This window comes from Oryzias latipes, chromosome 18, assembly GCF_053564925.1.
Source record: "Oryzias latipes strain Hd-rR chromosome 18, Olatipes_Hd-rR_3.1".
Lineage (NCBI taxonomy): Eukaryota > Metazoa > Chordata > Actinopteri > Beloniformes > Adrianichthyidae > Oryzias > Oryzias latipes.
In genome coordinates, this window is record NC_136254.1 from 13,066,033 (window position 1) to 13,094,007 (window position 27,975).

At 43.1% G+C, this 27,975-nt stretch overlaps 1 protein-coding gene across 5 annotated transcripts; it reads right to left on the reverse strand.

The window, feature by feature from the left end:
- Window positions 1-466: 466 nt before the first annotated feature.
- slc12a6 (solute carrier family 12 member 6) lies at window positions 467-27,381 on the reverse strand. Of its 5 annotated transcripts, none has more exons than XM_011487650.4 (27): window positions 27,190-27,381; window positions 21,347-21,886; window positions 18,758-18,852; window positions 17,978-18,106; window positions 17,526-17,672; window positions 17,392-17,446; window positions 14,545-14,675; window positions 12,998-13,224; window positions 12,804-12,931; window positions 12,547-12,732; window positions 10,544-10,708; window positions 10,313-10,411; window positions 10,180-10,237; window positions 9,934-10,108; window positions 6,750-6,868; window positions 6,573-6,671; window positions 6,388-6,507; window positions 6,186-6,290; window positions 5,947-6,115; window positions 5,675-5,870; window positions 5,425-5,594; window positions 5,219-5,350; window positions 5,043-5,150; window positions 4,390-4,413; window positions 3,386-3,609; window positions 3,177-3,310; window positions 467-1,514 (listed from the first exon to the last, which is right to left on the reverse strand). In XM_011487650.4, exons 2-27 carry the CDS (start codon window positions 21,561-21,563, stop codon window positions 1,423-1,425), a joined length of 3,504 nt encoding a protein of 1,167 aa, XP_011485952.1. In that variant the 5' UTR covers window positions 21,564-21,886; window positions 27,190-27,381; the 3' UTR covers window positions 467-1,422. The 5 variants fall into 5 exon arrangements, with proteins under 5 accessions (XP_011485952.1, XP_011485953.1, XP_011485954.1 ...); XM_011487651.4 differs by having other exon boundaries at window positions 27,092-27,304; XM_011487652.4 differs by lacking the exon at window positions 4,390-4,413.
- Window positions 27,382-27,975: the final 594 nt, after the last annotated feature.

The window sequence follows — 27,975 nt, forward strand, 5'->3', positions numbered from 1 at the left end:
ACATTTGAAAAACAATTTATCCAGAGTAGAAAGGATCTGTGAAGACCTGTCAGAGGCGGCACGATCCAAACTTCATACTCCTGTCAGTATATGCAATAATGCTAGCCACCATGCAGCCCCCCCATCCATCCATGGGACAATTTAGAGTCAACAAATGAACTTATGCAGCCCGTTTTTGGACTGTGGGAAGGAGCTTGAGTGTCTGGAGAAAACCCACACATGCACGAGGAGAACATGCAAAATCCACACAGAAAGGTCTCAACTGGGATTCAAAGCAGGGCCTTGTTGCTGTGAGGCAAGAGTGTTTGTATTTGTTTTTTTGATCTAGTTTTTGTAGTTAACAAGAACAACATGTGACTGACTTTTGGATGAACTGCAGGAGCAGCAGAGATCCTTCAGGCCAACTTGCTGTCTTATGAAAGAACACAAAACTGCCGTTTAAAATAAATAAAAGAGCAGCTCATCATCATTTTAAAGAACTTTTTAATTCCCATTTTTTAAGCAAAGATTTTATGGTTCATTTTTGTAATAATGACATAAAAAAGATCAAACTCATTATGTATCAGCAAAAAAAAACATGAATTTTAGGAAGCAAAGACAGGAACCAAAACCTGCAGAACTCTTAAAAAACATCAAACTAGAACATAGATGCTCCATGACATGTCTTAGCTCGTGCACACACACATATGCAAATGGAGACAAGGTGTGCACTAAGCCAATTCAGTCCATTCTCTGAGCTGGAATGTCTAATAAAAAGCCGGCTGGACAGGGACATTTACACACGTGCATGTTCCAGGACTCCCTGAGGCAGATTCTACCACAGCCTCAAAGCTCCTGCTCGGCCCAGGGAGCAGAAATCTGCTTCTGATGGACTTTATCATCAAAAATAAGACAGAAACATTAACATGACGTCAGAAGTAGAACATATCAGACGGAAAAGAACCCAGTAATCAGATTACTTTGAGTTTCAAATGGAACTCTTTACACATGAGGCTGCTGTCAGACTTTATAAATCTATGTTTTTAGTCTGGTAACAGTTTTAAGCTTCAAATAAAAACAATAACAACATTTTGAACATAACAAAAGGGAATCATGAAGAAATGAACAGTCCTCTCCACAAAGTGTCGGGCTTCCATGACAAACAGGAGCCGGGAGGTGTCCGGGTGAGACAGAGACTGCTGGTGCAAATGTAAGGAGAGGAAAAGCAGGAGCGGCTCCGGAAAAAAACGCTTCCACGATTATGTAAAGGTCCAGTCAGGCTCCAGCAACTGAAACGCTCCGACATGTTCCAACATCTGTATGCAGCCAGCAGCCCAGGTCTCGAACCGCTGACCTTACTGTCACAGTGGCTCCTTCAGGCACCGTTAGGATGAAGGAAAACGTCACCCCACCCCTGCCAGTGCAGGCTTCCTGGGTGTCCAATCAGGAGTAGATGGTGATGACCTCACTTCCTCCTCCCCTGACCAGCAGGACCCGCTCCAGACCTTCAGTTAGAACCTCCAGAAACTCCATGTCTGATGTAGAGTTAAGGAGTTCCAGCAGCGACCTCATCCTCACCTTCATCACTTACAAAGTGCGGGTCACACTGAGCGTGCTCAGGAAAGCAGCAGACCCCTCCCCACATAGAAACCTGAGAACAGGGGTGTTGAACTCGATCACTCAGGGGGGCAAATTCCAAAACACGCTGAAGGTCGCGGGCTGAGCAGGATAAACCTTATTGAACACTAAAGCCAAACTTTTAAAATGTAACTTTTTGTTTAACATAAATATGAATAAAAATAGACTGAAAATATTATTATGGAATAAATCAACTTAAACCTTAAAGAAGTTATATTTTCTCTCCATATAAATATATCCTGTTAAAAATATTTAAGTTAGAAATAAAGTAAACTATTAAAGAAAAAAAAACATTGACATTTCTTTACTCCTGTCATTTTAAATGAAAAATAAACTTAAAATGTAAAAATACCAAAGATTCCACTCTCCATAACAATATATCCTGTCAAAATTACACAAATTCTAAATAGTATATGCTGCATAACAAAACAAACAAAACCTGGAAATATGAATAAAATTTGTGCTTTTATGCATTAAATCAAATTCTGTTTTCTTTGCTCTTGTGTTATTTTATCAGAGCTGGACGCTTAACATCAAGTTGGTTTGTGTGAAGTCCTCTGTTGTGGAGATTTTCAGGAGAAACGGCAGGAGATCATCAGCGAGACCGCACTTGATGATGTTTTGTTAGCTTCATCACTGAGAGGAGCTTTTCACCCAGACATGTGCAGCCAAACATGCACAAGGTTGGAGCAGCATGTAGACAGAGCTGAGGTATTTCTGCAGGAATAGAGAAAATAAACTGTGTGGCCCTGCAGCGTCCTGCTTTGCCTGCAGCGTCGTGCTTTGCCTGCAGCGTCGTGCTTTGCCTGCAGCGTCCTGCTTTGCCTGCAGCGTCGTGCTTTGCCTGCAGCGTCGTGCTTTGCCTGCAGCGTGGTGCTTTGCCTGCAGTGTCGTGCTTTGCCTGCAGCGTGGTGCTTTGCCTGCAGTGTCGTGCTTTGCCTACAGTGTCGTGCTTTGCCTGCAGCGTGGTGCTTTGCCTGCAGTGTCGTGCTTTGCCTACAGTGTCGTGCTTTGCCTGCGGTGTCGTGCTTTGCCTGCAGTGTCGTGCTTTGCCTGCAGTGTCGTGCTTTGCCTGCATCGGTTTTTAAAGGCTCTTTAATCAGAATCCACATTTTTTTTCCTGGGCATCATGTGTGCTAGCGGAAGTGTTCACCAGGGCAGCTTGAAGCGCTGCATTATGGGATCTGTAGTTGATGTCACCAGTGATACCTTTCGACGGCCAGCTGAAGTGCTGCATTATGGAATCTGTAGTGAATATGTTATCAGGGCTACATTTTGCCGGGCTATTAATAACAATAGTATAAAATTATCTTGCGGGCCAGTTATGATTACACGGCGGGCCGGATGTGGCCCACGGGCCTCGACTTTTGACAAGTGTATCAGGAGGTTCCTCTCCTTCACTGTGGGCCATCAAGAAGCTGGAAAACAACAAAGACCCTCGGCTGTCTGAAAACATGGTAATGCAGATGAAGCTTAGTTTAACCCCATCATCACAGAGGAAACAGAGACCTTCATCAGACCTTATCCTCTTCCTCAGCAGAGCCACATGTAAAGGATACAGTTCTCGTCTCCCTCTGTGTTCCTGGGGGGTCCTGGCATGTTGAGCAGGACCAGCCGAGCATCATGGGATTTGTTGACGATGACTTCGTTAAGTTTGACGGCCGTGTGCATGCGCCTGACGTTGGAATGGTCCCTGATGACAGACAAAGAAAGTGTTCAGTCCCCGTGACCGTTGTGCGTAGCCTGATGATGATGATGGGGGGCTCACGGTCTGATGCTCAGCATGTCTCTGAAGCCTTCGGGTGTGGAGCAGCCCGAGTGTGTGGCTCTGTACTGCGCGGCCTTGTCTTTGGTCCAGGTCATCTGAACGCGGCGGTTGTGCTCTGAGCTGCCACCGCTCCCCAATCGTTCCGCGACATCTGTGTCATCGTCGTCATCTGAGCCGATGCTAGTGAGGCGGAGCATCGAGTTCCGATCTTTGACCAGCTGAGCCTGTTTGAGCAGGAAACAGCAGAGCGTCACGCCTGACACAAGATGCAACATCCACCTGCCCCCCCCCCCCACACACACACACACACACACACACTCCCCAACTGCTAAAATTATATAGCGCAGGACTATCTATTACCCTGGATGTGAAATCAATTCAGACACCATGTTCACTTCTAATCAATATGAGCGTTTTACGACAACTGTTTATGACTCCACTGTGTTCTGATGATGAAATGTCGATGGTTTGTGTAAAAAATCAGCTAAATGCATTTCTTTCCTCAAAAGTTGTCCAAGCACATTGCATTGAGGTCTATATTCGCCAACCCAGAGAGCATCGATGCACTCTGGTTTTTTGCAGACTTCCAGTGAATTTCTAGGTCACTGGATTTTGGAAATGTAGATTAAGACAGTGAACGCACTATGTAGTGCACTATGTAGTGAGTAAGTACACCTTTTTGTCAGCATACTCCTTAGTCAGCACGGATGTTCCCCAGCACACCTGTCTGTGTGCACAGACTCTACAGCATCAGAAATGGACTTTCTACAGGAGAGCAGGACCTGAGTTGAGGCTTCTGACCTTCAGGGGTTGAGTGGAGCAATAACAGAAAGTTGCTCAGCTATAAACGCAAACATCACCAAGTAGAAGAAAGCTGCAGCCATCTTGGCTAAAGCTCTGCAGAGATAAATTTCTTCAGAACCAATCTTGGTTTAAAAGCTCCACAGCTCCCACTGAAGCTCAGAGGCCTTCACTCCTTTTCTAAACTGCTCTACTTCACTTACGTCATCAAAACTCCAGCGCACCCTCTGAGGAGAGCAGCAGAAACAGGTGAGATAAAGGAAAGGTTTCGGTTGCTGTGCACCTGATCATCAGTGGAATGTTCTGAATCTTATGATTGTTTCACAATGAGGCTTTAGATGAAAACAAAAACTTTAGAGGCAGCTGCTTTACAGCTCAAGGATGACTTTTTTATTCAATAAACATTCCCCTTTTTCATTACAAAGTATTTAACAATATATTTAATTTCAGTAACTCCAGATGCTGATCCTCTGAAAACACTTGAACTTCTGAATGTTTTGATTTCACTCAAGGATGCTTGTTTGAGTATCCAGACAGAAACCTTGTGAATGTCTTCTCACTAAAGAAGGATCCTAACTCGCTGCAGATGAAGAAGATGAGAGGTTCAAAAACATTTGTATCACTCCTGCATGTGTGCAGAACATTCCCTAGAGCTGCCGCATTCTAACATTAATATTACGTGATGACATCATCACCTGCTGATCTGCTCAGAATTTATCCCATAAAAGTAAATTTCCAGCTGGTTGTTCTGTGCTGCATTTTCATTAATTTGCTTTGCCTCCTCTTCCTCACGCCTCGGATCAAATTGAAGGCATGTTCTGATGCACAAACGCACTTGGTTGCATCTCAGACTTACCTCCCGCTCCCGATCCGACTTGGAGAGCCGCATCTGTCTGAGCATCTGGGACCTCTGCTCCATCATCAACGTCCTTTCGTAGGTGTAGGCACTGATGTCGCTGTCATGCTGCAGACAGTTGTTTAAGCCTCAACTCTCAGATGAAAGTCAAAATACTCCACAGAGACAGAACGTACCATTTCCACCACCTCTACCTCTGCCTCAATGCGCAGGTGATAAAGGAAGGTTGCCAGGTCCTTCTTCATCTGGATGGAGTTGTCCTCCATCTGGGCCACAGTGAAGATTCTCATCCCACACTTCCTCCACACCTGAGAGCAGACAAGCCCCGAGTCAGACCAGTCTGGTTCAGGGGGATGGGGGCGTGGTGTGAGTGGGTACTCGCTTTGTGTTGACGTAAAAGGAAAGGCAGTAGCATCAGCATCCCCCCATCATGCACAATCCACCACACGTCGATGTAGCCCTCTGTGCAGGGTTCGCTGTTGGTGGGGAACAGGGAGATGTTTTTGGGGACCAGCAGGGCCAGGTGGGCGGCCGTCGTCACCCGCACTGTGTCTTAAAGAAAGAGAGGGGGCGCCGTAAGCCATTAGCCTCTCAGAGAGCGCTGCAAGATACACACTATACCCCCGACTCACTGATAAAGGTCTTCCAGGACTGTGGGTCTTCACTTTGCCTCCAGGCTTGAGGCCAGCCCATCACCACCGTGTTGGGTTTCATCCCCCCCAATCCGCTGGACTGAATCATGTGGCTGATGCCCTCTCGGGGCTTCTGCGCCACAATGCACTGACAAAAACCCTTTACACGCTCCTTTTCCATCAAGTGCCTTAGAGTCTAAGAAAACAGAGACGCTTCAGATTTTCTGAGGACTGCAGCAAACTCTTCAGAACTACTCAGAACTGAGCTAAACCTGCTCTGCTGCGAGAGACTCCCCAAAGCTCTGCAGGAAGTTTCCAGAAACCACGGTCCCGACAATGGTAAGGCCCTTCCCAGCCTTTAGCTGGCTAGCGAATGTCAGCAGCTGTGGAGACTTGACGTGGGCGTCCTCGTCCAGCTTCAGCAGCACCAACAGCTGAGGCCTGGAGACACAAACGTGAGCCAGGATACCCGACCATGTGACCCCACGCGTCCATCTCAAAAGGTCCTTACCTCCAGTTTTTGGTGTGGGGCGGACCCTCTTCCAGCCTCAGGAGGGCGTACCGGGCAGCACTGAGAGACAGGCCACGAATCCCATCCCCCCACTCCTTCTCAGCCCTGGGACACACACATGTCAGCATGAACACACAGGTATAAAGACTTGAGGAAACCCAGCAAACAGCATTCACAGAACCACATCTCCATGGCAACATACCCGTGATACTCAATGTATTTGTAGATCATCCCAGCAATCACCATGGCAACAATGGCATAATACCAGGAAGATATGAACATGAGAGCAAGGCAGATAGTCATCCCCAAAAACGACAACGTCCTGAAAAGAGAACATCGCATCAGAGCATGAGGGGGGGGATTATGTGTGTGTGCATGTGATAGTACCAGTGGTAGTAGGAGAAGCGGGGCCTCCAGTTGGGTGTCCTGAGAAGTGTCTGGAGAGCACAGGCCAGGTTCACAAACAGGTAACACATCAGGAAGAACCTGTGGGGACAGGAGCAGGACTCAGCCTCAATCACGCGTGTGTGGGCACACACACATGGACACAGAGCTAAGCCTCACATAGTAAGGATGGGGGCAACCATGTCCAGAGAGGCAATGAGGATCCCCAGCTCTGCTATCAGCGCGGTGAGGAGCAGCGCCCAAGTGGGCTCGCCGTTCGGTTTGCTGTGACCGAACACCTGAGGGAGACGTGAAACAGGAAAGGAACCAAGTAAATATGAGAGTCCATAGATCTAAGAAGTTTTTATCTGAACCTGCATGCCAACTCTGCCTTAAGCTACATTCACACCGGCCTCGACAACACATGTACAAGGAACCGCTTTCAATGAAAAGTCCATGTAAATGCACATTGCCTCACCGGAATTCTATGACAACAAGTCTTTCATATATCGGAATAGAGCTGGGAAAGGAAAAGTCTGGATTTATGAGGTTTACACCACTTAAACATTTCGCAACAAGCCTCTGTCAACTGTACAGTGCATTGCAAAAGTATTCGGCCCCTTTGAACTTTTCAACCTTTTGCCACATTTCAGGCTTCAAACATAAAGATATAAAACTGTAATTTTGTGTGAAGATTCAACAACAAGTGGGACAAAATCAGGAAATGGAACAAAATGTATTGGATATTTCAAACTTGTTTCATAAATAAAAAACTAAAATATTGGGCACGCAAAATTATTCAGCCCCTTTACCTTCAGTGCAGCAAACTCTCTCCAGATGTTCAGTGAGGATCTCTGATTGATCCAATGTTGATTTAATGATGATAAACAGAATCCACCTGTCTGTTATCAAGTCTCCGTATAAATTCACCTCCTCTGTGATAGTCTCAGAGGTCTGTTTAAAGTGCAGAGAGCATCATGAAGAACATGGAACACACCAGGCAGGTCTGAGATACTGTTGTGGAAAAATTTAAAGCTGGATTTGGATACAAAAAGATTTCCCAAGCTTTAAACATCCCAAGGAGCACTGTGCAAGTAATAAAATTAAAATGGAAGGAGGATCAGACCACCTCAAATCAACAAAGACCTGGCCGTCCATCTAAACTTTTAGCTCAAACAAGGAGAAGACTGATCAGAGATGCAGCAAAGAGGCCCATGATCACTCTGGATGAACTGCAGAGATCCAGATCAGATACAGCTGAGGTGGGAGAGTCTGTCCATAGGACAACAATCAGTCGTATACTGCACAAATCTGGCCTTTAGTGGCAAGAAAGCAATTTCTTAAAGATTTCCATAAAAAGTGTTGTTTAAAGTTTGCCACAAGCCACCTGGAAGACACACCAAACATGAAGAAGAAGGTGCTCTGGTCAGATGAAACCAAAATCAAACTTTTTGGCAACAATGCAAAACGTTTGACGTAAAAGCAACACAGCTCATCACCCTGAACACACCATCCTCACTGTCAAACATGGTATTGGCAGCATCATGGTTTGGGCTGATTTTCTTCAGCAGCAACAGGGAGGATGGTTAGAATTGATGGGAAGATGGATGGAGCCAAATACAGGACCATTCTGGAAGAAAACCTGATGGAGTCTGCAAAAGACCTGAGACTGGAACAGAGATTTGTCTTCCAAGACAATGATCCAAAATCTACAATGGATTGGTTCACAAATAAACATATCCAGGTGGTAGAATGGCCAAGTCAAAGTCCAGACCTGAATCCAATGGAGAATCCGTGGAAAGAACTGAAAACTGCTGTTCACAAAAGCTCTGCATCCAACCTCACTGAGCACGAGCTGTTTAGCAAGGAGGAATGTATGGAAGCTATTATGTGGCATAATTAAAAATAAAAGTCAAAATGAGAAATGTGTTTTCATTTTTAAAATGAAGCTGCATTTTTGACTCAAAATTAAAATGAAAAAGCAATCCGCCAAAATGCTTTTTCATTTTCTACTTCAACACCGCTTATTCTGTCACTTAAATAAAATGACAAAGAAAATGGTATTTGACATTTCATTCATTTGACAATTAAAATGAATTAACGGAAATGCTTTTTCATTTTCCAAAATGTAACTGCAACAAATGACACAATTAAAATGAAAAATCAATACTTCAAAATACGTTTTCCTTTTCTACTTAAAAACCGTTTATTCTGTGTCATAATTAAAACGAAAATGCAAAGAGGGGATTGCATTTTCATTTTAACATCCACCCTGCGAATCGTGTCGCATGATTCAATTGGACTTCCAGAGGGGAGGCGGGGCGATGACGTCATTGCTCTCTCCGTGTGTCCGGCTGCTAAGGGACACATGCTAGGAGCAGTGTAGCTTTGTGTTAGTGGCAGAGGAGAGGGTTTTGTGATGGTTGTGCTCTCCTGATGTTTGTACACAGCTTCCCAGGACTACGTAGCAGCATTTTTGTCTTATGCGGTCCTCCTTCGGACGCACCGCGGTTCGTCGAAACTTCCCCACTAGCTAGCTTTGTCTTCAGACCGGAAGTAATTTGAAGTATTGATTTTTAATTTTAATTTTGATTCATTTGATGCAGTTACATTTTGAAAATGAAAAAGCATTTCTGTTAATCCATTTTAATTGTCAAATTAGACATTGCTACACATTTACCAGAGAACTTTTTGAAATGAAATGTCAAATACCAATTTCCTTTTAATTAATCATTTTAATTAAGTGACAGAATAAGCAGTGTTGAAGAAGAAAATGAAAAGGCATTTTGGCGGATTGATTTTTCATTTTAATTTTGAGTCAAAAAATGCAGCTTCATTTTGAAAATGAAAAAGCATTTCTGGTTTTGACTTATGCTACACAAATGCCTTCATAGGACTAGGCAAACATTTCAGTCTCTTGATGTGCAAAACTGATAGAGACATACCCCAAGCGACAGCTGTAATCATAGAAAAAGGTGGCGCTACAAAGTTTTAACTTAATTTTGCATGGCCAATTGTTTAGCTTTTTATTTGTAAAACAAGTTTGAAATATCCAATAAATTTCATTTCACTTCATGATTTTGTCCCACTTGTTGATTCTTCACAGAAAAATTACAGTTTTATATGTTTATGTTTGAAACCTGAAATGTGGCAAATGATTGAAAGGTTCAAGGGGGCCGAATACTTTTGCAAGGCACTGTAGGTGGCGGACATGTGCTAGTATTAGGTAGCGATACTTTAGTGTGAACACTATGGGCTAAATGCGTGTTCAATTATGTGTTCTTGAATGCACTTCACACGCTGGTGTGAATGCAGCTTCAGAGTGCATTAAGTCTTTGAGTTTTGAATGAAGTGCAGGTCTGACCCTGAGGAAAGGGATGATGTTGTCCTTGGCGATGGCCTGCAAAAGTCTGGGAGCGCCGGTCAGAGACTGCAGGCCAGCGCCGCATGTCGAGAAGAAGGAGCCAATCACAATGACCCAGGGAGTGGGCCATGCCAGAGTCCCCACCACCAGCTCCCCCCCCACAGAGTCTCCAAACCTGCAGCAGAAATAGAAGCAGTCAGACTGTGAGCAGGAGGGTAGCAGCAGCAAGAGACCAGCAGCACTGACTTGTCTCTGAGGACCACGCCGTCGATGCAGGCGCCGAACAGAACCACGCTGCTCAAATCTGGACTGGCACTAAGGAAAACAACCAAGACAAACGTAATCAAGAAAAAACAATCAGAACTTCATCCAAGGATACAGACGATGGACGTGGTGAGGATGGCAAAGATGGTTCCGATGGGAATTGAGCGCTGAGCATCCTTCAGATCCCCGGAGCGATTGGAGCCAGCCATGATTCCTTAGGAGAAGAGCAGTTCTTAAAACCAACACCTCTGACAGGAAAACCAATGGAAATTTCTCCAATTCATTTAGTCAAAATAAACATTCAAAACGTCTCTTTTGCCACTTTGGCCAGAGGTAAAGGCTGCACCTGTGACAGACGGGAAGAAGATTCCCACTAGAAGTGTGAAGGAGGTGGTGATGTCCACGAAGACATACGGGAGCTGAATGGAAGCAGGATGAGAGGCCTGAACGGAGGACAGGGAGCTCTTCTCCACCACAGCTCCCTTGGTGAGGTAGGAGCTCCACAGGTTCTCTACCAAGACAGACGGGATAATCACCTGCAAACTTCCCTACATCTCTGAGCACGCTCAGGTACAGAGAAGGAGAACTATCTTCTTAACTATTTCTTTATTGTGCAAAACATCAAAGATGTATTAAATACAAATAAATGTTATACATGTCAATCTCATCCTTTAATTTTTTTCTCTGCTCAGAACATCTTAAACCTTTGAGACCAGAACATTTTCATGTTTTCTCAGGGTGAAGGGTAGGGCTGGATGTCACCAATAATCCCCAGAATCCATTCGATTTTGATTCATGAGAGCCTGAATCAATCGATTCACAATTCTTTCGATTCCTTTGATCCACTTGATTTGATTCAAATCAATTTTGAATTTACAGAGTTTACAGTTCACATACTGTAAAAGTTATTAGTGAAATAATAAACCAAGGACATTGTTACCATCATACAGTGTTACATGGTTTCTCAAACAGAGACGCTCTAACAAAGAAGCTGCACTTTAGTTAATTCAGCTGAAATCCTCTAAATCTCAACCCTCACTCATTTTCGCTGGTGTTCCTCAAGGTTGTGTTCTCGCCCCCCTCCTCTTTATTACCCACCTCCTTTCTAGCAGTTTTACACCATGATTTTTTCAAAGCTTGATCTTTGAAATCTCACAAAATCTCACAAAATCTCACAAAAGTTGCGTTAGGTCATCGCAAAAGATCGATCTCTACTTTTATGGATCGATTATCTAATTTTCAAACTTGGATCGCAGATTAGTAAAAACACTTCATAAAACATCCATTTATGATTAATACAGCACTTTTAAAAGAATAATAATGGTCTGATATGAAAACTAAATGATGCTCAGTTCAGATTCATGGATGTTTACTCCAAATAAATGTAGTTTCTTTCATTTTTTAATTTCTATATTTCCTATTTCAGACTTTTTACTTTTACATTTGTCTTTTTTTATGCAACAAAAAAAGTGATTTGTTTTAATTAAATTCAGGAATGTTTTTTACACCAAAGCAAGCATTTCCTTTAATTTCTCTATTTAATAATCAAGTTTGACATTTGTTCACCTCAATCATACTTTCATGAAAATTGATTTTACAACAGAATAAAATTGAATTTTAAATGGAAAGTTGAAATAATATTTCAATAAAATTTAAATTTTAGGACAAGTTCTGATTTTGTCAGGATTTTAATATACAGATAATGAGTAAAGACTAGATCTGTTTCCTTTTTAATCAAACAATTTGTGAAAGAAGGAATCTTTTTTAACAATTATTTATAATATGTGATGAAAATATCAACTATTTAAAAAAGCATAATTGTTTATAATGATGAAGGATCTTTTTTTGTCCAGATGTTTTCTCACGTCAACTGAATTTCTTGTTGAACTGTTTCGTTTCTTGTCCAAATTGACTTCTTCAGTCTGAGGTGAAGTTGGTCAGGATGTTATCCTTTGTCCTGCTTCTTCTACATAAAAGCAGTCATCAACATCCTTTCAAAACCTTTGGTTTGTAAAGCGCCATTAGGAATACAGTGCTATTACTTTTGAACTTATGGTTTATATAAATAAAAAAATAAGAATTCCCATTGGAAACGGATGGGAGTCTATCAAAAACTACTAAAGGTAATGTTATGTAGCTAGGTGACCAATGACTTCAAATCTCCCACAGGCTACTTGTAAATTGTAGAAAAAACTTTAATGAAATTGTTCACAAATTTGCTAAAAATTGGAGCGATTTGTGTCTCATTGGACCGAAACATTCTTACTGTGAAATAAACTATAGGAATTCTAAATTTTGTTTCCCCACTGTTGCTTTTAGCTAACAGATTAACTTAAGAGCCCACCATACCTGTAATTATCCCGCTTGCCAGCCCTGGGATGCCCTGAATCTGGGAGAATTGGTTGTTGGTGAAGTACTCATCACAGGTTGCGTTCAGATCCCGGCTTTGACAGAAATGCCCCCAGAGATCTGTGGTCTGGTTCTCGGCTGCAGGTTCACGGGTGGGGGGCGAGGCCGGCTCCACTGTGCTGTTTTCTGACAGGGAGATAGAACATTTAGGAGGACGGTTTTTTGGTGGTTCCTGACAGAATGAGACTTGAACACACCGAAGCCGAGGCTAAAGTTGCCTTCAGGTCTCTCTACTTCTTCTCTGTGCAGTTCTGAGATGATCTTCTCACAGTGGTGGTCTGCAACATAGTGGCCGTTGATGGTCCTGTTCCCCAACATGCACACTCTGTAGAAACAAAGTAGCTGTAAGGTCAAGCTGTGAGAATCCATACGTCTTCCTAGAAATACTCACGGGAAATGTGGCTCCTTAAAGGCTGAGACCAGCGCTCCAACATAAATGGAGATGATGGAAATGATGACGCACGCCAGGAAGACTGACGCCAGCTTGTTCACATATTTGACACCCACAAAGACCAGCAGGGACATGAGGAGGAGGCAGATGCTGCCGTACAAACGCATGTTGTTCAGCATGGCTCCCCCGTCGCCGTGAAAGACGGCCGCCTTAGGCACAATGTACAACTGGAAGTGGAGAAAGAGAGTTGAGACTGGATCAGAGAGAGGAAATTGAAAACCTGATTTCTGTTGGTCAAACGCTGATGAAAAACAATAGATTGTTCAGGACTCCAGCACTATAACTCTCCTGCATGAAAGAGTTGCTCCTGCAGGAATGTCAAACTATTGTGTTAATCGCAATGAATTAATTGCAGACAAATTAGCCTGTTTTTTCCCATTGTGTCAATCTCACTTTCATTTTATAACTAATCAATTTTATGTAAGGGATAATTTCTGACAAGGTGTATGTTTTCATAAATTAAAGGACAAAGCGAGCCCTGATCGCGCAAGACATGCTTTTCCTTAAAGTCCATTTATTTCTGATAATGCACTCCTCGAGGGGCATTATTCTGCTAATACCAAAGAAATAAATATAAAAAATCAATTATTAGTACTTTAATCTTGTTATTTTTCGATTGTTGGTGTCTCATCTCCTCCTCCTTATTATGTCTTCTCTCTTTTGTTTTCTGCTGCATCACAGTCTTCAAAATGATCAAATTCAGCAAACAGAATAAAGAAAACAAAAAACATGCATGTCTTTTCTACTGTCTTGCTTTGCGTTAACCTGTGGAATAATGTATGCAAACATATATTATGTTATTGATAAGACATTTGTGGTCAGTTTTTTTGGGGGGATTGCATAGAAACGTGTTTTTTGATGTGTTAAATTAGAACACTATGGACCTGAAGTTTTTTTTTCTTGAAAGTTGGAGGCTGAAAAACATCCAACGTGGTGATGCAAAAGCAAAAGCTGAAAGTGTGTTATAATAAAAAAAATCATAAAGCCCTTTATAAAATAAATTTTGATCTTTTACTGTGCACTATGTCCCAAATTCGGATAAAAAATACTTCAAAATTAGGCTTTTCACACCTAGTCATTAGGTTAGATTAAAAAGAGATGAATTAGATCATGGCTGCTCACTCCTGGTCCTCGAGATCTACCACCCTGCCGTTTTCCAGCTCTCCCTGCACTGCTTGTTACTGATTACCTGGACCAGGTGTGTTCATTCAATCAGAATGTGGAGACATTGGATTGAGCTAATCAGCAGCTAGCAGGGCTTGGAGATCTGGAAAAAATTCAGAATGGTAGATCTCGAGGACCAGGAATAAGCAGCTTTGAATTAGATGAATTAATTACTGGTCATTTTTAATTCATTACAAAAATATGAATCCTCTGACAGCACTAGTTTCTGACCCTCTCATGTCCTCATCCAGCAGCAAACCTGTGGACACACTCTGCAGAGCCTCATTGCTGCACGCTAACACAAACAGAACATCCGCACCCACCAGCAGGATCTCAATGGCTCCCAGGATGTACATGGATCCAGCGAAGGTGGTGCCCAGGTAAAAGCACAGCCCCACAGCGCCCCCAAACTCTGGACCCAGAGAGCGGCTGATCATGAAGTAGGAACCCCCGGCTGCAAAGGGAAGAAGATGAAATGGAAAGAAAAGGGGATGGGGAAAAGATAAAAGAAACATGACAGGAGCGTGAAAAAGAAAGAAAGATGATGGATGAGCGGACGTGAAGACAGAGACGGATGGACAGTTAGTGACATGATGAGAGGAGGTGAAGGAGGAAAGCACCTGAGAGACGTCATGCTTTGCTTGAAGAAATAAGCATGATGATGCTCTGTAGCGAGGTTATTCCACAAAAACAAGATTTCATCTTTTTTTTTTTTTTACCATAAAGCTTCATTACAGATGAAACGCTTCTGTGGAGCACAGAAACACAGGGACTTCGCCTCCTCACTCTGTAAACGCTCACCTTTTTCAAAACCAATGCTTTTAAGGTCTCAAATCTTTTCTCAGAAAGACTGGGACACGAGAGTCACAAACACTCTGCTTCACGTCTCTGCTGTGAAGCCGAGGAGAAGGATCTGCTTCCACATGCACTCTGAAGAAAGATGGTTTCAAAGTTTGAATGTGAAGAGTGAGGGGGACAGACAGGGGGAGGCACAGGACACACAAAAACATCCCCGGTTAGAAAAAACGAGGCCTTTAGAAGATGTGATGGAAAACTGGGAATGTGGCCTAAAGAATTCCAGAGAGAACAAAGAATATAACTTAAAAGGGAGGATAATCATTAACAGAATTCGACGTCTGTTTTTATTATCGACATCTTCTTAGTTGCAATTTTTAAATACAGTGTTCCCTCGTGTAGTTGAGTTCTAAAAATAACCTGCGATAAGTGAAATCTGGGAAGTAAGATTATAGATGTTTAACGCCTGTAGAACTCATCACTGCACACTTTCTACACTTTTCTCAGACACAAACATTTTTATACTTTTCTCTCTTGTTTCAACTCTAAAAGCTTCAAACCTTCATTGAAAAAGAGTCCAGTATTATTAAAACAAAGATCTGCTTGCGATCAAAGATCTATGTATTTGAGAACCTAAACCCATGCTGTACCAGAGGCACATCACAGAGGTCTACAGCCAATCAGAGCAGAAAACACAGTGGGCTACAAAAAAAAATGTGTGCGAAATTGCTCTGAAAAGAATCTGCAAGAGATGGACCATGCTACAGCAGGGAACACTGCAAATCTGTATTTTTAACTCATTTTGGCATGTTTTTATAAATGAATTAATTTGCAGTTTACTAATCTCCTATTACAACTGCATTTTTACCATACTGTCCTTTTTTCTATTTGAAAAAGGTCTATTTTATCAAGCAAAAGCTATCCTGACATTAGATCACATAAAGGTATTTTGACAGCCTTGATCACAAGTGCACAAACTAAAGGTTTAGAGCGGTAAACAAGGTTTCAGCAGGAATCAGAAAACCCCCTTTAATCCTATGAAAAGATGAATGCCTTCAAAGTTGGGGAAGATGACTCTACAGGCCTCAGCAGGTGTCAGAATCAAAATCAGAATACTTTATTTATCCCAGGAGGAAATTGCATTTACAGTAGGACTCCTGTCACCCAGTTTCTACACAGTCAGATGTAGAATAGAGAGAGAAAGCCATTTAAAATACAGTCAATTGCAAATTTGCAGAGTTCAAAATATAAATGTGCAACAAGAAATATACTCCAGCCTCATGCCCTTTTTTTTTAAAGGAGTGGGAACCTGCTTCAAAACAAAACCAATTTGTGATTCCTTTAGCAGGTCTGCAACAGAAAATTACAAATGAAAGTCAAAACTGAAGCTGGACAATATTCTCCTGAATCCTCGTCAAGTTTCAATGTTAAAAATCATAAAAGTACAGAAACATTCAGAAATGTAAAAAGGGGAGAACATGTCCAGCTGTAAGATTTGATGATATCAAATATTTCATCATAAACACTTACATGGAAAGAAATTAAGTTTTATTGTTGTGTAGGACATTGCGTCTGTCTAGGTAATCAGATTACAGCATGCTTTTTCTCCAGCAGCTTGGGTTTATAAGCCTAAAATCTGATTTTCCAAAGCCTGCAAGGAACATTTATGAAGTTTCTGCCTCATTACATCAATATGATAGGAAATATTTCAGAAAACGCATCCTGAATATTTGTTTGTGTTTTATTCTAATTTACATTGTAATCTGATTACTGTGAAGGACATGATCCAACAGTCTCCACCCACTATGAGTCAGTGCAGCCTGTAACTGCCCTCCCTTTATCTTCTATTACACAGTCGAGAGATCCAGAGCTTGAATCCTATAAGCCACTCAAAAATAAAAATGCTGCTGATGAACTTCTGAATCAAATAGGAAGTTTCCTCATCTGTGAATTCCAGCTGAATCAGCAGGAAACAGCCTCAAATTCTGTGTGTTTAAGCAGTTTCTCCCGCCTGACACCACAATGTAATCTGTCATGATGTCTGATTGTGTGTTAGTTTGATTCCTCGCAGCATTAAGGAAGAGAATTATGGAAAGCTCAGTTTGTTCCTCTGCTAGCGTGGCTGCAGGAACATGTAGGGATGGAATCAGAAACAGGAAGCTGTTCCTGCTTCTTGTCAGAGAGCAGCAGCCGGACAAATGTTGGCCGTTTCTTTATGGGTGGCTTTTGAATGAAACAATCTGGAGGGTATGGGCAGCAAAATTATTGAATATCTTTGCCCCCCCACCATTTGTCTTAAGTTACTCTTTCAATAATGCTTGTAACACCTCAAGAGTGCGGATGTGCTTCTTCTCACACAACAGCGATTTCAGTACCTGGAACGACTCCGTTGGTTGCTATGGCGCTCATGGAGATGGCGGTCAGCATCGTCTGTGGAGCAGAGACGAGGAGGAGGCGGCGTGAGAGAGCTTCACCTCTGTGTGAGGTGAAGAAGATGAGCAGCACTCACGCAGCAGCAGCAGACGAAGACGATGCAGAGCGCCTGCAGCACACCGGCCGTTCCCACCACCCAGGTCAGCCGCAGGAACAAGATGACCCCAAAAATGTTTTGCAGGCAGGGCAGATAGACACCCATGAAGGTTCCCATCTGAGGAGACTGGAGGAAGACAGCAGCAGCACAGTGAAGAGCTGCTCACGCCTTTGTTTGCTCTTTTTAAACTAAAAGCAGGCCTGTGGTGTAAGACACGCATCTGTGTTTTGTTTCAGTCTTCCACACTAACTGTGTCAGTATGTGGGACAGCTCAGGTCTGCTCTAAAGCACCCAAACAGACTCATGTGAGGCGCTTCCAGTCTGGGTCACCGACTTTCAAACTGTGCTTCTGTTCCTGTATGTTGGATTGCTAACAGCTCCAGATGAGAGTCCATCAAGCAGCTCAGCTACACTAAAAACATTGTTGCCACCTTGCTGGGTTTCTTCTTCTCGCCAATGCTCTCGGCCTCCTCGTGCTCTTTGGCCCCCTGCGTCAGATTGGTGTAATTTGCCAGACGGCTGAGCAGAGAAGAAACTTTGGGCCGGGTGTCCATCTCCTCCTGTTGGAGAAAGAGACATGAAGGAATAAATCGGGTCTCCGTCCAAACAGATGAGAAGAAAATGAGACACAGAAGGGAACCAGCAGCTCCAAGAGGACTGCATCTCTGAAACTAACTAGTGTTTGGCATTTTTCTGTTTGCTCTAGGAAAACTTCAGCAAAATCATTCAAAAACTAAGACATATCAAATCAGAATAACAGAAGCCTACGTGAAATGTCTCACACTGTTTAACCAAGAACTTTAAAACATTTTTAGCCAAAAAATAACCGGCTCCAAAAAAGACTTGAAGGCCCACTAGGATGAAAATGGTGTTTTTAACATGTTCTTGTGGTCCTGAAGGCATATATACAGACAATTAAGCTCAAAATTGCATTTCTAAGAATTTCTTTGCTCAAACCTTGTGAATAAGGAGCAGATGTTTGAAAAGGGGCTTAGCTGAGACATAAAAAATACACAAGGAGGGCCACAAGCTCCCTGCTCCAAGCACTCAGCAACAGGGAGGGGGGGGGGGGGGGGGGGGGGCACTCAGTATCAACAGTCCCACCCACAACTTAGAAGTAAATTTCTAATGAACTAGTATTTCAGATTCTGAAAGTCTTTTGGTGTTTGGTCAGCATCAGAGACCAGAATCCCCAGAATTCATGTTCACACCTCAAACAGGGCCAGATTTCTGTCGTAGAAGTCGTCGTCGTCCATGCAGTGTGTGTTGTTGATGTAAACATTGGAGATCTTGGAGTGTCCATCGCCTGCAGGGACAGAAGCAACCTTAAACAGAGGCTGACCTCTGAAGCACAGACGGAACATCAAACAGTGGAGATCGTCTTCATCTCTGTGGCCTTGAAGGGTCACGCTGCTCTCAGGTTTTGGCTCACTTCAGCTCTGGCTCACGAGAAACAGAATTTGAGTCAGCACCTCTCCTCTACGCTGACTCGAGCAAACTAGACTGCACCACAGTTTCAGAAATGAGGAAGGAAAAAAGGAGGCCTGGATGGTTCAGCAGAACACTGCCTGACTGATGCGAGAAGGAAGACCCACCCAGCTTGGTTCCAAAATAAAAGTCATGCAATGACATAGCTGATGGAAAACATTTTGTTTTGCTGTATTATTCACCTGCACTGGGAATATGTCTCTACTGCAGCGGTCGTCAGGACCCACTGTTTTCCGTCTTCCCCAGCCGGCTATAATGACTGTCAGTAAAAAGTCTCTACAAAGGCTAATGAAGAACTGAATAGCAGTAAAAATCTTCAGGAAATGTTTTACGACCCAAATCATCAGGGATCAGGGTTAGGAAACACTGCAGGATATTCTTAGTGGAGAAGTCGTCCTTGTCAGCAAAAGGGAACCCATCAAGCACATCTTCAGGGACAGAGGTTTTACTAAAAAGGATTCACACCAAGAAACCTTCCCTATAAACCTGAACGAGCTGAAGGATGACGGGAACCTTGACGGTTGGTATAGACAGATGGCAGATTTGCCCGCCGTTGCTCTGACCATCTTCTCGCACAGACCCGGGGTGCAGCCGTTTTGGGACGTTCCCGCAGACTGAGGTCGGCGCTCCACTGAGCCGACCAGCTGAGCCAGTTCAGTTAGAGCAGCTAGTTAACCATGTCTGTGTGCAGTCTTATCAGAAGCTCTAGGTTTCCTAAATAAATCTTTGTGAATGTATGTGTGTGCACATGTGTGACAGACTGTCAACGGGTGTGTCTATGTCTGAGTCTGTCAGTACTTGTCTGTCATGTGAAGGTGTGGCAAAGCGTCTGAACATGTGTAGGTGTGTGCTTATCTGTGTGTCAGGGTGCGTAAGCCTAGGTGTGTGTTTGTCATTGTATGTGATGTATGGTCAATGGCGTATACTTGTACAGGGCTTGACTACCTTCCTTGAAGGCCCAAAGTGCTTTACAGTCACAAACCCATTCACACACTAATGACAATTCCGCTATGAAGCCAGCCTATAACCACCAGAACCAAGGTGGGGTTCAGTGTCTTCGACTCATGGGAGCGCAGAGCGGGAACCGAACCTGCGATCTTTCAATGAGGGGTTGACCGCTCTACCTCTACAGCACGAGTGAATGGGGAGGGTGTGCATTTATGTGCGTGTGTTTTTGCGCTTTTGTAAGTGACTGAGTATTAATGCAAGTACGTGTGTGTGTGTGTGTGTGTGTAGGTTATAATAATAATAATGGTTTAGATTTATCTGCACTTTTCCATGTGCTGAAAACGATTACAGTGTAACTCCATTATTCACTCAGTCCTCATTCATGCTTGGTGATGGTAGCTACTGGTGTAGCCACAGCTGCCCTGGGGCAGACTGACAAGGGCGTGGCTGCCAGTACGCGCCTATGGTCCCTCTGACCATCATACACATTCACACACCAGTGGAGCCACACTGGAAGCAAGGAGGGGGAAGTGTCTTGCCCAAGAACACAACAAGAGTTGACTGGGGGGAGCGGGGATCGAACCAACTGAGCCGCTGTTGACCATAAGTAGGTAAGTAGGTGTGTGTGTTTGTGTGTGTGTTCTCTGACTCAGGCACAGATCTGGGTTGTTCTCTGCTTCAGCTGAGTCATCTACTCTCACACTTCCTCCTTCCCTGGTGGGGTGGGGGGTGTCTGTCTCACAACAGTCTGAACTCCATCCGATTATCTCTGTCCATGTCTATTTATAGAAGCTAATGGAGAAGTTGGGGCATCTTCAGCAGCGTGTAAGCGCTTAAGGGGATCAGAGGAGCTCACAGTTCCATCTCTCCATACTTCCAGCTCCTGGTTGAAGCCACTGATCCAGAGGCTGCTCCAACATACGTCTAGCCTTTGCTTATGCTAGCTGTGCACGTCGGCGGAGTGCACGAGCACATCTGTAGCTGCTGGTGTGAAAACTGCTTCACTGTTCAGCATCTGCTTCATAAAACGATGCAACTGAATTTGTGCTGATTCTCTGAAATCTGACATACTTTTCAGCAGTTTACTGAATCTGTTCTGTAAACCTTAAAACCAAAAGGTTGAAAACACCAAATACTCAGAATCTTATTGGTATTCCCTTTAAAGCACAAGCCAATAGAAAAAAGTAAATATATTTTGTGCATCCATCTAGGTTGACATTCACTCATCCAATCATTTTCACTGAAAACAAAATGTTTTTTTAAATCAGTTTAATGTCGCTGACAGTTTTTTGAGGTTTATGTCCATTTTAATGTGAGATTAACCTTTGATCAGCCCCCCCCCCCGCAGTGAATGAGTGTGTCACCTTGCTCTATGCTGCTGCGCTCAGGTGTGTCGGCCCCTCCTCCTCCTGTGGCGGCGCCCCCCGACGCCTCGCTCTGCAGGTCACTTCTGTTGACGCTCTCCCTGGAGCCGAAGCGCACGCGAGCCCCCGAGCGGGAGCTGACATCAGGCGACGTGTCCGACAGCCCCGGGAGGTCCTCCGTCTTGGTGGGTGTCACAGTGAAGCGCACTGAAGCCATGGCTGCCCTTTAGTCAGGAGTGGGGGAAGAAAGGTGCAGTGTGGGGTGCAGAGGGAGGGGGTCGCAGGGAAGAAGGACCTGAGCTGAGCTGAGCTGAGCTAAGCTATCCTCTGGTTGATGCTATGGTAGCAGAGGCCTCTATGACTCCCCCTCCTGATCCTGCAGCTCCCCATTGAACACTATGATTGCCCCCACCCACTCACATTAAAGAACGGCCACAACAGGCCTCTCTGTGAGAGGGAAATGGAACTGGGGGTACAAAAATCTTTAAACACCGATCCTATATTTCTGCATTCAATTAGTTTTCCTGCAGCACTTTCACACTGTTATGACCCAGCAGCAGACAGAGAGAGGGGGGAGGGGGGGGACAAAAAAATAAATGGATAAATATTCACAGAACATACAGCAACTTAATTTCAACAGAAGGGTTATCTGCATCAGAAGATAGCATTCCTTCAGGAAAAGGTTCTTCTTTGACCGAACAGCAATGACCCTAAACACATCATCTCACCAACTGAGCGTGATGTCACCCATAGAAAATGGCTCACTTCCAGCTTCAATGAAATGAAGTCAATTCCGATTCCATTGTCCCCCCCCCCCCCCCCCCCCCAACCAGAAATTGACAGTGATTGGTCCAAGTCAGTCTGAGTCCAAATTTGTATGGCAGCTGCTTTCGCCCATCAGTGGTGAGCTTGTTCGAAGGCCACATAAATAATTTAATCATTAAGCTTTTACTTCAGGAAATCAGTGACATCATCTTTACCCTTAAATAAAAATAAAAAAAGTAGTGAGCAGGGTGTCCAAATTGTTTGCACTAGAAAGTCCAGTAATGTGCAGTTTTTAGTAGTTAGGGAGTAGGGAAGCTATTGGGACACAGCGCTAATAAGTATGAACATTTTAAATAGGTATTTATGAATCCATTGTTTTCTGAGGAGGAAAACTTGGATGGTTTATAAAAAATACATTTACAAACATTTTTTTCACATAAAAAATCGCAATGCATTGTGGTCTATATTGGCCAATCTATTGAGCATCGATGCACACTAGTTTTGCAGAGACTTCTGGAAAGTTTCTAGGGCACTCGATTTTGGAATTGTAGATTCAGACAGCCCAAAAAGATGGCAAATGCATTAAATAGTGCACTATGTAGTGAGTACGGAAGGAATTCGTACACAGCCTATGGGATTCTGGCTTCTTTGAGCCAGTGGGTACTTTCTATTTGAAGTGCCAGAGGGGAGAGGTCACTCAGTCCAGTTATTATTTAGCAGCTAATGGACTGTATACAAACAGTTTATTCAACACGATTTCCTTCTCTTATTTCTAAATTTTTCTTTAATCCTTCATTAAAGGAAATGGCGCATCAGCAGTAAACATCTGAACATCCTTTGCTGTGTCTTTTACATGAACGTGTTTCTGTCATTACGTGTGTGGAGCTTCATGGAAGCAGCAGGAGCAGGTTGATGCACGTTTTTCTGTAAAATCCTCTGTGAAGACAGAAGCCCCTCCTAACCTGCTGACCCTTATTTAGCAAACAGCACCGTCACGTTTGTGGACACGCCGTCACTACGCCGTCATTACGCCGTCACTCCAGCCCAGCTGCTCTACCAGCTCAGTCCAGCCTCATTCAGCCTCTCATCCTGTGAGTAAAAAGGTCAGGGCAAGTACCTTCATAACTTCAGCTATTATTGAATTATTGAAGGAGAGCGGTTGGTTTGTTCTAACAGATCAGCAGATGTTCAAACAGGCTAAAGCACAGTTAAGATGAATGGATTGAACTGAATTTTTAAACGTTTTTGCTTGGATTCATGTTTTTCGGGTGGTCTGTGCCGCGCCAAGTAACGACAATTTAAATTTAAATGAAACAGCACTGAATGAAATGACGCGAGGAGTTCAAGACATACAGGAGCTTGAAAGTGACCTAATTAACCCTGACAGATGACAAAGCTGAGCGCCTGTTTTGGATTTTCACAAAAAGATGAAGTAAAAAAGCCATTAGTGGCATAGAGACTGAAGTTTCAGATTTGACATGATTCAGTAAAATATCAGTTCATCTTACAAATCAAAGTTTATAAAAAACTGTTTATGCAAATGTGAAAGGCTGGCTTTAAACAAATCAGATTATATCAATCTTTACATACAGTGGTGGACAAAATTGTTGGTACCCCTCAGTTAAAGAAAGAAAGTCCACAATGCTCACTGAAAAGACTTGAAACGTTCAAAAGTAACAATAAATTAAGATTTGTATAAAATTAAATAATCAAAATCAGCCATTACTTTTGAGGTGTTGATTAACAGAATTATTTAAAAAAAACAAACTAATGAAATAGGGCTGGACAAAAATGATGGTACCTCCATAACTTAATATTTTGTTGCACAACCTTTTGAGGCAATCACTGCAATTAAACGGTTTCTGTATTTGTCAATGACCCTTCTGGACCTGTCCACAGGTATTTTGGCCCACTCCTCATGAACAAACTGCTCCAGTTGTCTCAGGTTTGACGGGTGTCTTCTCCAATTGGCATGTTTCAGCTCTTTCCATAGATGTTCAATGGGATTCAGATCTGGGCTCATAGAAGGCCACTTCAGAATATTCCAACACTTTCTCTTAGCCATTCTTGGGGGTGTTTGGTTGTGTGTTTTGGATCGTTGTCCTGTTGGAAGACCCATGACCTGCGACTGAGACCAAGCTTTCTGACACTAGGCAGCACATTTCTATCCAGAATGCCTTGATAATCTTGAGATTTCATTTGACCTTGCACAACTTCAAGACACCCTGTGCCAGATGCAGCAAAGCAGCCCCAAAACAGAACTGAGCCTCCTCCATGTTTCACAGTAGGGACAGTGTTCTTTTGGTTGTATGCTTCATTTTTGAGTCTACGAACATAGACCTGATGTGCCTTACCAAAAAGCTCCAGTTTTGTCTCATCTGTCCAAAGGACATTTTCCCAGAAGCTTTGTGGCTTGTCAACATTCATTTTTGCAAATTCCAGTCTGGCTTTTTTATGATTTCCTTTCAACAGTGGTGTCCTCCTTGGTCGTCTCCCATGAAGTCCACTCTGGCTCAAACAACGACGAATGGTGCGATCTGACACTGATGTACCTTGATCTAGGAGTTCACCTTTAATGTTTTTTGGAGGTTGTTCTGGGTTCTTTGGATACAGTTCCAACTATCCGTCTCCTCAATTTGTCATCAATTTTCCCCTTACGGCCACGTCCAGGGAGGTTGGCTACTGTTCCGTGGGTCTTAAACTTCTGAATAATATGTGCCACTGTCGTCACAGGAACTTCAAGCTACTTAGAGATGGCTTTATAGCCTTTACCTTTACGATGTTTGTCTATAATTTTGTTTCTAATGTCCTGGGACAATTCTCTCCTTGGCTTTCTGTTGTCCATGTTCAGTGTGGTACACACCTTTTCACCAAACAGCAACGTGACTATTTGTCTCCCTTTAAATAGGCAGACTGACTGATTATGGGTTGGAAAACAGCTGTGATGTCAAATAAAGGACATACCTGAGTTCATCATGACCCCCTGGGCAATTAGTTCTCAGTCTTTTATGGAGGTACCATCATTTTTGTCCAGCCCTATTTCATTAGTTTGTTTTTTTAAATCATTATGTTAATCAACAACTCAAAAGTAATGGCTGATTTTGATTATTTAACTTTCAAAAAATTTTAATTTATTGTTACTTTTGAAGGTTTCAAGTCATTTCAGTGAGCATTGGGGACTTTCTTTAACTGAGGGGTAACAACAATTTTGTCCACCAGTGTAGAAGGTCTTCACAGGAATGGATGAAAATACCAAGAAGTTTTTTTTTTCAGGCAAAAAAACAACTTCTCTGTTAGGTTTATTGTGGGCATGTATCCTTTTATAGACCCTTTTCATTTTAAATCACAAATTCTGTGAAAACTGTTGTTGATAATCAAGTATATTTGGATTTAGAAAGATTTTCAAAAGGCAAATCTATTGTTCCTATAATCCAGACATGTTCAAAATCCAGCCCACATTCTAATTTCTACCAGCCCGCAGGTTCCTGTTTTAAAATCAACAATATCATCCCCCAGCACTTTGTAAAAACTGGGTGTATGACTATGTGATTGCGACTGGACGTATTTCAATGTTAGTCGTAGTAAACCAGTGACAACACCGTCCTGGGACCCTTCTGTGAAACATTCTATATCATTTTCAAAATCTCAACACTAAACAAAATGAACAGATGTGTCTCTGTTATTAAAACCAGTGTTTTGTTATTTTCCTGTTCACATGATTTACATTTAGATGTTTACAGTGAATAATATGTAACATCTAATGTGAACCCAGATTTACTGTCCACAAACATTTATTTCTTTTCCCAGACCTTTTTCTTCGTATTATTGTTCGTCTTCGTGGAATTATGACATTCATAATAATTTGGGTAAAAATATATTTACACATATTTCTGTTCTGTTAGGAAATGAAATGTATCCATTGCAAAATATTTTCATTATCCGACAGTTTGTTTGTACTTCATAATATTATAAGGGTTGAAAGAATGCAGAGTAAATGATTGGCCTTGTGCATTTTGACCTGACCATATCTGGCCGTCTATATTGAAGGTTTGAACACCCCTGCTTTCATCTGATTCAACCTAATCAAAGAATATGAAAGAAGAATATGTCTCCAGTGACCTTAGCAACCACTAATTCCTACAAAGACTGACAGAAAAACTGGTTTAGCCTGAACAACAGTCCAGAAAAGTCAAAGGACTAGACTTGTGGATTTCGTGCTTCTCATCTAAGGTGAGGATGGATTTTTTTATCCCAGCCTGAGCTGAAACACACTGACTGGACCGTGAATGCAGACATTGATTTGAACTATTTTCTGCTGCATTTTGTCAGTCTATGAGTCCAATGGCATTTCTTATCATAACCACCTTCATCTGTCGCAACTATTTCCGGTCTGAGATGCTCCCAAATGCTGTCATAGGGATAAACGCATCGCTTTTTGAACCATCTTTCTTTTGTTTTGACGCAGATGTTCGTCTGTCACGCGCCTGCTCCTCTGGCGTAACAGCTGTAAACAAACAGCTGCTACAAAGGTTTGACACCCCCCACCCCCACCCCTCTCGATGGGTCTTTCTCATCGAGCAGGTGAGTCAAATTAAGGAGCTCGTGCCCTCTTGGGAGCCACTTAAGTTACCGTGGAAGTGAAAATCAGACCCAAAGAGTGACGCTGCAATGATTCTGGTTTGAACCGGTCAGAATCCAGTCCCGGAGCCGGTTATGGGGCTTCATGGGAAGATGTGTAATTGTAAGCCCCCCCAAAAAATAAGCTGCGGCATCCGTCTGACTCTGAGGCTGCGGTTATTTTTACTGAAACCGGACAAACCCAGACCAGAGGCGCGCTCGCGGAGGTAAATGGAGGGAAGGAAATTAGCTTCTTTGTGCAAAGTGGCTAATTAACGTCGTTTTAACGAGGAGAGCGCGAAGCCGCGAGCCTCTGCGCCAAGAAAGCAGCCGCTGCAGTGCAGTGAGTGAGCCAAAGCTAACCTTAGCTGCGTCTCTGATAAACTGTCACCCCCCGTGGATACTCCGGGCGCTTCTTCCCGCTGAAACCCCGCATGTTCCCATCCCGCAGAAACTCGCACCTGTGCCAGGGTTCGGATGGGGATCTGACAGCGCTCCGTCTCATCCAGGAACATCTGGCTCCTCTCCCGGTTTTCCGGCACTTCTTTCCTCTTGGTCCAGAAAAGAAGCACTCCAGTGCGCCCGTCAGGTCCTAAATTCCTTCCCCCGCTCTGCGAACAACGTACGCATGCGCAACAGTTATGAAGTACCTTAAGGCTCTTGGGAAATGTAGTGTGACTAGCCAGTAGCCACAACGACAAATCCCTCAGGAAATATTTAGCAAGAGTGAGAAACCCAAAACTGATATTAATTAAAGCAAGTTAAAAAAATCAAGTAATTGAAACAGTTTAAAAATTAATCTTGTTCTTTAGTCAATACTGATGTGTGAAATAAAGCTGAGTGACAATAATAGAAATGTAAGAGCAACAGGAAATCTAGTTAACTAAAAATAATGGTACCTTTTTTGTTTAATGTCCATGACGTAGACAGGTGGATGTGTGCAGTAGCTGCAATATTGTCATAATTGTATCAATCCAGGGTAACAAAGGAGCAGAGTCAAAAGGCAATGCTCTTGATTCACTGGTGAGTCCATGTTCCTATCCTCACCTATGGTCATAAACCTTGGCTCATGACTGAAAAGAGAAGATCCCAGATAGAAGCTTTCTCCAAATGGTGACGGGGTGCTCTCTTAAAGTTGGAGCGAGGAGCAGTCTCAGCCGGCCTGTCATCAAGATGCTTCCAAGACAGCTCCCTAGAGAAGTATTCCAGATATATCTCGCCAGGGAAAAAATCCTTAGGGAAGACCC